The 8,269-nt window shown below is 37.8% G+C and overlaps 1 protein-coding gene across 1 annotated transcript; it reads left to right on the top strand.

The window, feature by feature from the left end:
• The first annotated feature begins 335 nt into the window (after window positions 1-335).
• Window positions 336-1,294, top strand: LOC111909642 (putative germin-like protein 2-1). The gene is made up of 2 exons (XM_023905422.3): window positions 336-519; window positions 641-1,294. The coding sequence occupies exons 1-2, from the start codon at window positions 408-410 to the stop codon at window positions 1,174-1,176; spliced, it is 648 nt and encodes a 215-aa protein (XP_023761190.1). The 5' UTR covers window positions 336-407; the 3' UTR covers window positions 1,177-1,294.
• The last annotated feature ends 6,975 nt before the right edge of the window (window positions 1,295-8,269 follow it).

Below are 8,269 nucleotides of genomic sequence, written 5' to 3'. Positions count from 1 at the left end.
AATTTACAAACGCAAATAAGTTACCCTGTTATATGTAGTGGTTTATCTATGCCAAGCTTGAATTTGTGCTCCTACGACATATAGACTCTTTTCACGGTTGGCTTTTTAGAAGTTAAACCTTTTTGACCACTTCAAAGCATAATAAACATTCAACATGAGCCAGCATTCCTTATCAAATTAAAAATTGCAAAGCACTTTTAACATGCGTTTGATGACATTATCGTTGTTGACATTATCATTGTTTTTTCTTCCACATAGCTTTTGTCGGTAGGGTGAAGACATATACTACTTTCTTTTATCTTCGAATGTATTCACTATAAAAAACTTACAATGCTGCATACTTTATTCCATATATATTTCTCTATAGCTGCCAAAGTCTGTCGAAGTCAAGTTTCCTTCTCTCAATCATGAGGTTCTATATGGTTTTACTCGGTCTCATGTTGATGAGTTGTTCTCTTGCTTTGGCCTCAGACCCTAGTCCTCTCCAGGACTTTTGTGTAGCTGCACCAAACACCCCAGGTAAAAACTATATCTCTAAATGTTGAGAAATGCTCCATATATATTGTCATCAAGATTTAAAAATATGTTAGTATTTAACTATTTATACAAACTTATAAATTTTCCTTTTTTGTTTCTGCAGTAATGGTGAATGGTTTGGCATGCAAAGATGCAAAGCTTGTACAAGCAGATGATTTCTTGTTTAGAGGAATCCATCTCATGGGAAATACATCGACCGATGTTGGGTCTAAAGTGACTCCGGTGTCTGTAGCAGAGTTACCAGGACTTAACACTTTGGGTATTTCTTTGGCTCGTGTTGACTTTGCTCCATGGGGTCTCAACCCTCCCCACACACACCCTCGGGCTACAGAAATCTTGACTGTGCTTGAAGGCAACATTCAAGTAGGGTTTGTGACATCGAACCCAGAAAACCGTCTCATCACAAAAGTAATTGGAAAAGGCGATGTTTTTGTTTTCCCAATTGGTCTAATTCACTTCCAAAGAAACGTAGGAAATGGCTACGCGGTTGCTCTTGCAAGTTTGAGTAGCCAAAACCCAGGTGTGATAACCATTGGAAATGCTGTGTTCGGATCAAACCCTGATGTCGATGGAGATCTTCTTGCAAAGGCTTTTCACGTGGACAAGAATGTTATATATGAGATACAATCAAAATTCTAGAGTTTTTCATTATCTTGAAACAATTATTCTATTAATTTAAATTAAGATTTAATTTTTATATTGATTTGATTCGTTTTGTAACGTTTAGAATGTGATAAACCTTCTTTTTATTGTTTTAGTCGTTATTTGCATTTTTCATGTTTAAAAAATTAGTAGGTACCACCTAAACTCAAAATCCATAAGCATTCATGATTAATTCATTACAAATTTTTTGGAGGAAACGTTTTAAACGTTTTACCAGATTATAATTAATTACAATCATTGGCTTAAAACTGAGATTTGCATGGATAATCTTCACATTATTGTGCTAAATTTCAAATTATTCAGACAAACTCAACTAAAACTTCGACAAAATCACAATATTTAATTACAGAGTTTTGTAGGATTGGATAGTGTTGTACAAAAATATTTACCAATCTCCTCTATTTTTAAAAAGAGAAATGACATAAAAGTCTTTAAATTGGACAAGTTTTGTCAATTTTATATGTGGTATTTTTTGTTCGTTAATCCCCAAAGTTAGGGTAACAACATAAAAGATATGTAACAAGCAAAAAAACTCTTCAAATTTTAAACATTAATGAACAAAAAATCGTCTCATAATCAAAACTTACCAAACTTCAGGGCTTTTATGTCAAAAGTTGGAGGATCGATAAATTAGTTTCATGTCCGACAAATCAAGAATATCATGTAAACGTTAATGAAATGTATGATCGAGAAGCTAAATAATTTTTTGTTTGTTTCATTGAGAGTAAAAAGCTCGGTTACATCAGACCATGTAAGAACATGTCAAAAGACTTACCCTCATATCTAACAAATATCCCTATTTATACGAGAACTATAAGGGAGTCGGTGAGATGATAACCAATAAGATTATGACACTTAAATAGTAACACGTGCTACAAACTATTAAGCTTTGTCGCTCTGAAATCTTAGGCGAACTAATTCTGAAACTAACAATCATTCAGAATCCACATTATATTAAAGACAAAATATTACAATTAAACCTTTCACAAAAGACTAAGACACAACATATTACAGCATTATAAGACCTAACGATCTCCCCTTTGTACCGAAAATAGTCTTCAAGCTTTTTAAGAAAAAAAATCTGAGAGCAAAGCCAATAAAAAAATTTCGAACAGTAATAATATACCATTTCAACACTTCGAATTCACTTTGTATTTCTTCCATCGAATTGTTATTGCATAATTCGATCTTCGTAAAGTTTCCATTCAAAGTTTTAGTTTAGTAACAATGCTTGTCTTGCATATAAAAGATTTGATTCTTGTACTTTTTGTCCATAATGGTTTTATATGCAACTCCAAATCACTCCTTCTAAATCAGTCCGTCCTTTTTGTTTTGAATATTATTGGGTTGATCACATGGACCAATACAAGGTTTTCTGTTTAAGAATTCCACCAGATCAACATCCATCTTACTAATTTCAAAAAAATCAAAATTTATCATTTTCTTTTGATAAGCAATCTGATTCACATACTTCGATTTATCCCTACCAAGAGCAACTGCCAACACAAACCAATCATGAGGATTCACATACTTCACACATGTAGCCTTTGAATTGACAATCAACAATAGTAGAAATTTTCTTTAGACTCTAGATATCCTGTTATGGACTTGACTGAGAGGAATAAACTCAAAAGGCTTTATGATTAGAACGCCGTTTAACAAAGAAAGTCCATGTGTGTTCAAAAAACATATTCACAAAAATAGTCTCATAGTAAGTGGAAAATCAAGTGGACGACCCTCAACATTTCCGATTGCAAAAAAGGTCATCAAATTTAACCAGTGTTGCTCAACATTATCGATTACCAAATATTTCATTCTTTTCACTGTCCATCTTGGCAATAAAGCTTCCAGAAAGAGTCTAACAGCTTATATATCTTTTCCTTTGATGCGTTTCTTCTTTTCTCAATATCCTAGTGTTGTAATTTCTCCAACTCTTCATTAGAGTTAGTTTGATCAACAACTTTGACTTTTGTTGAATCTAAAACAAAAGTTGTGTTAGATCTAGAATTTTAAAGAGGAATAACATTCTTTAGTTTCATGACAAGAGGTTAAAAATCAACAACAACCTTATTTTCAATAGTAGGTTTCAAAACCATCGGAGGAACAACGTATGGATTAACAATCTAATTAACACTCTTAGTTATATTGATACCTTCTCCCCTTTGCTTTGAACAAGCCTGACTAGTCGGAACACTGCCAAAGATGGAAAGATGATTGAACATCGATTGAAGATTATCTTCTAGCAAGTTCAACATGTAATCAATATAAGGCACATCCTTGACTTCAACAATATTTGTAAGACGTTGGCTAATTTCAAATTTTCGATTTTTCACCGATAAAAGTTCATCATATTTCTTCGCAAGATCTTCCTTCAAAAAAAAGTTCCTACTTGAGCAATGTAACCTTCACATTTGATCTTTCAATTTGATAAGCCATTTCTGCTTCGGAATCAAAAGTTTGGGCTAAAGCGTGAACAGTATTGGTGATATTTACAATATGAATGGAACTTTTATTCAATGCAAGTCTTCGAAGCTCTTTAACTTCATTCGGATCCATATTCATATTCTTTGTATTCTCCAACACTGATTTTGCATTTTCTAGAGACCGGATTGGCATTATCGGAAAGTAATCGTTTAACCGTGGCTTCATGATTAGAGATTATTTTTATGAAAGCGGAAGAAGAAAAATATTCACCATGTCCAACTAACATAGACATTTGATAATTCAAAGACCTTTAGTCTTTCCTGGTCAAAGAAAAATGATTCCTTCTTTGGGTCAGGATCACTTTCGTCATCAAGTAAATAAGGTGCCATGGTAGGGGCAACAATTTTAAATAAAAATCATCACCAATGGATTTGGATAAATCAACATCTTCCAAAGGGTCATCAGCTCCAAACAAGCTAGTATCAAAAACGTCAAAAAGTTTATCTCCAAATGTTTTAGTTGGAGGTTCATAAATAAGAATTAAAACCGAAGTGAAATATATACTTTTTACTGGAAGTGAAATGTGAGATGAAACTAATGGTATGGTTGGAGGTAAAGGATAATAGGTTGAGTTTATGGAAGAGATAACATGATATTGGTGTAGGTTAATCAGAGGATTATCAAGAGGAGTTTTAAAAACATCCTCAAAAGTGGAAATGGAAGATACCTTTGGATCCTTAGATGACATCGCATTATCCTATTCTACGTTATCATTACCACCTTGTCGAATATCACTATGGGTAGCTTATCATCCGTAACTTGTTTATCAAGTATAAGAGTAGCATTGGGGAACACCTGGAAACCAGAAGGCTAAATGGGAAAGAAAATCTCCAAACAAGAAGGCAACTCGTTGAGTTCAAGGGTGAGAAATCGACCAGTAGGAAGGTTGTCCCACGTGTTTTTGGAAGACCAACTCAACGAGTTGGAGGGGACCAACTCGACGAGTTGGACTGGGTTTGGGAAACCCTAAATCTGGGATTTTGCACCCTATTTAAGCAACCTAATCCCCACTTGCTGGCCTAATTTCCATCCTCCAAATCCCAAACCCTAGTTTCAAAAAACTTAATGCATTTGTGAGCTTGTGAGCCATTTTTTAGTGAACTTTGTGTGTTTTGAAGCTTGTGGAAGAAGAAGAATCTAAAGGATTCAAGGAGAAGATAGTAGATCCTGAGACTTCCTTTAATCCTCATCATTCTCTGGTAATCAAGTCTCTAACTTGCTTAGTAGTTTCTTAGATTTCCTTATTTTCACTTTATTGGGTTTTTGGCCCAAGAAGCTTGATCCTTGGGATATGGACGACCCAAGTAAGTATATCTTCAAATCTGGAATTATAGAGGGCTTTCATAGCATAAAGGTGCAAACTTTATGGCCATTGAAGCCCCATGCAATCCATAGGATGTCATTTTGGCCTTTTAAGCTCCAAAAGGCCATACATGAAGTGAAAGGTGGAAGCTTTACGTATTCAAGTAGTGGTTAAGGTCTAGATCTCAGTTTGTATGTTTTAGCTTGGAGTATTGATAGTTGTCGACCAAGATCTGGGTCCTAAAGAGTTAAGGTTCGAGCTAAACCCAGGAAGTAAGGGTATTAACGGGTAAAGTTGGAAACTTTACCCTTAAAAGGACATTTTCAGTGTATAAGTGAAGTATGGAGCTTAGATCTGAAGAATAGAGGATTAATCTGTTAAGAAATGCTTAACAGACTGAGGAACTCGACGAGTTGGGTTGGAAGTTTCCCAATTCTGATGAAAGAGGAGGCAACTCGATGAGTTGCTGGAAAATTCGACGAGTTGGGTCGGGATTTCTCGATTTTGTGGATATGGAGAACTTTGCGAGTTTAAGGTAAACTCGACGAGTGGGTTCAAGATATTGCGTTCGGTGATTTGTGGAAACTCGCCTAGTTGAAGGATGACTTAACGATTTGAGTCAACTCGAGTGTTGACTTTGACTTTGACTGGAGTGTTGACTTTGACCTTGACTTTGACTTTGACAAAGGTTATGAAGCATAGACCGGTTACTAAGGGTAGCAAGTACTTCCGGTAACAAGGGGAAGAACTTGGGATGACTGCAGTGCACACACCATTTGTTTATCATGGGATGTTTTTACTCTGATATGTTGGCGTGTATTTAGATACGATACTCTGATTTTATACAATGACTTATGTTTTTGGATGAAATGAATTTGGAAACTATGGTTTAATTAATAATTAAAATGAAATTTTTAGACTGTATTTTTGGGATGTTTCAAGTAGGCATTAGAGCCTTTGTTTGAGGGATTCAGGCACACTCTCGGGTGTATTTGAACTCAAACTGGGGACGTGGTATGAAAATTTTCAAAAGAAAAACATTTTTATAAAAAGAACTGTAAAAGAGGAAAGAATTTCGAAAAGAGAAAAGAATTTTGAAAAGAGAAAAGGGTGTGGTGCATGCAATCAGCCGAGCTCAAGTAAGTACTCCCAAATTACCGATATGTTATGAGAAGTGCATGCTAGATTAGGGCTAAGGATCTAGGAAGGATGCCTTATGTGCCTGTTATATGTGTATGAACTTTTTGAACTGCATGCTAGTACAGATTAGTCAGTGATATGATGGTCTGATTAGGATATGCTTGGTTATAGTTACTTAATGCATGAATGTTGCTTGCTTTGTGCTTTTAGGAGTTCTAGCTATCTCTAACTAACTAGTAAATGAATAGGTTAAGTTACATATTGCAAGGACTAAATAAATTCAAATGTTTGATATGGTGTATTTTCTATATGGTGACGTTATGCACTAGACCAGTTGGCAGTTTAGGTGCCAGTGAAGGATCAGGCTCGGGCTCTGGAGTTGGGCAGTTGGATGAGCAGATGAGAGAGTTTATATCATCTGAGATTACGTGCAGTATTATGGACTAGACTCCTATGATCTTCGGTACGGTCAAGGAGAGCATTTTGGAGATTTTTTACGAGAGGTTGGGTGCATTCCGCACCGAGATGGCAGCCATGATGCAGGCTTAAATTTTGACATTCATGGAGTTTAGATCCTGTGGAGCACCAAACTATGATGGGGCTAAGGACCCTATTGCTAGCAGTCGATCGTTGGCAGATGTCGCCAATGCTTTTCGTACTAGACGGTGTCCCGAAGGGGACAAGGTCCGACTCACCTCCGGTCTTCTGAAGGACAGAACACGTGATTGGTGGGAGGAGGTTGGACATGCTATTGGAGATGATGCCGTGTTGGACGCAGTGACATGGGGTGACTTCTCGACCAGGTTCAGGGCTGAGCTTGCACTAGTGATTAAGGTGCAGCAGTTAGCATGGGAGTTTCAGGATCTCTAGCAGACTACGCAGACAGTGGCGGAGATCACTGTCAAGTTCCGGGAGAGGGACCTTCTCGTTCCACAGTATGTGGCGGACGAAGAGATGAAGAAGGCTCGATACCATGAGATGCTGAGGAGCGACATTAGACAGTTTGTGAGTCGGTGCTGCTGCAAGACACTAGAGGATATGATCGCTCGAGCCAGGGAGAAGGAGATCGATTTAGAGGCAGAGAGGAAGAGGAAACCAGATGAGGTGCATATATTTGTAGGGTCGAGCAAGAGGCCTAAGGTATCAGATTCTATATCGAGATGTCATCAGGACCGTAGCCGTTGTGGCAAGTACGGCAGGACCCACGAGGGTGCGTGTCGGCGCATTAGTGGTGGTGATTCTGGCTTCTTCAAGTGCGGTCGGATCGGTCATTATAGCAGGAATTGTACTGCTACTACCACCTAGGGATCAGACCTGATCTATTTTCATGGCAGTCATAGGGGCCATAAGAAGGCCCAATGTCTGAGTTTGGCTGCAGCGAGACAGGTGATGGCACCTGCACCTGCGACATTGAGGATCACCAACGGCCGTCAGGGCTGGGCAGAGGCGTCTGCGGCGAGGAGCAGGGCTTTCCAGTTGGCTACAAAGGAAGCACGATCAGCTTCCGATGTTACAGGTGCATATCTTTTACTTTCCTATCATATTTTATTTATGATTTTATTGTTATTGCCTCGCATACATATAGTAATTGTATCTTGGGGTTATACCTCCTGCTTATGTTCGGATTATATGTCATCAACGTACCATGAGTCTTAGAGTACTAGTGGGAGGTTGTCTCCTTATATAGTGGGTTCTCAGGATGCGTTAGCTGTAGCAAGTGTGATTGGAACTCGGTAGGTATTCCGTTAGTCTTCAAAAGTTTTACTACTTTAGTGTTGGTTAGTTTTGAGAACACTAACAGTGGTAAGCGTTGGTCTCTAGTTGATTGATCAATGGATGGTAAAAAGGATTGGGATTCCTTCCAGTCTGGTGTGATGTAAGATTTTAGTCGAATCAAAGTGAGGGAGAATTCTCAATAGGTTCAGGAACAGAAGGAAGTGTAAAATTAGGATGCGTTCGCATTCTCTTCAGGAAGGAAGGTCGCCCAAGTAGCTGAGTGGATTGAGAAGTATGTGAGTTGGGAGTTTGGGAAACTTCCCAACGTATGGTTCATATCTTTTTGGTGGTTGATAGTTAGATTTGGACACCAGGTTGAGGAAATTCCCGTCAGGACGCGAGTTTAGCCAGGATGTTAGGTCGTGT

Source organism: Lactuca sativa, chromosome 9 (genome assembly GCF_002870075.4).
Source record: "Lactuca sativa cultivar Salinas chromosome 9, Lsat_Salinas_v11, whole genome shotgun sequence".
NCBI lineage: Eukaryota > Viridiplantae > Streptophyta > Magnoliopsida > Asterales > Asteraceae > Lactuca > Lactuca sativa.
This window is presented reverse-complemented; position numbering and strand designations above follow the sequence as displayed.

Coding starts and splice junctions, on each gene's coding strand:
- LOC111909642 (XM_023905422.3), top strand. CDS start 408: ATGAGGTTCTATATGGTTTTACTCGGTCTCATGTTGATGAGTTGTTCT. Junction 520..640: donor AGCTGCACCAAACACCCCAG/GTAAAAACTATA, acceptor TTGTTTCTGCAG/TAATGGTGAATGGTTTGGCA.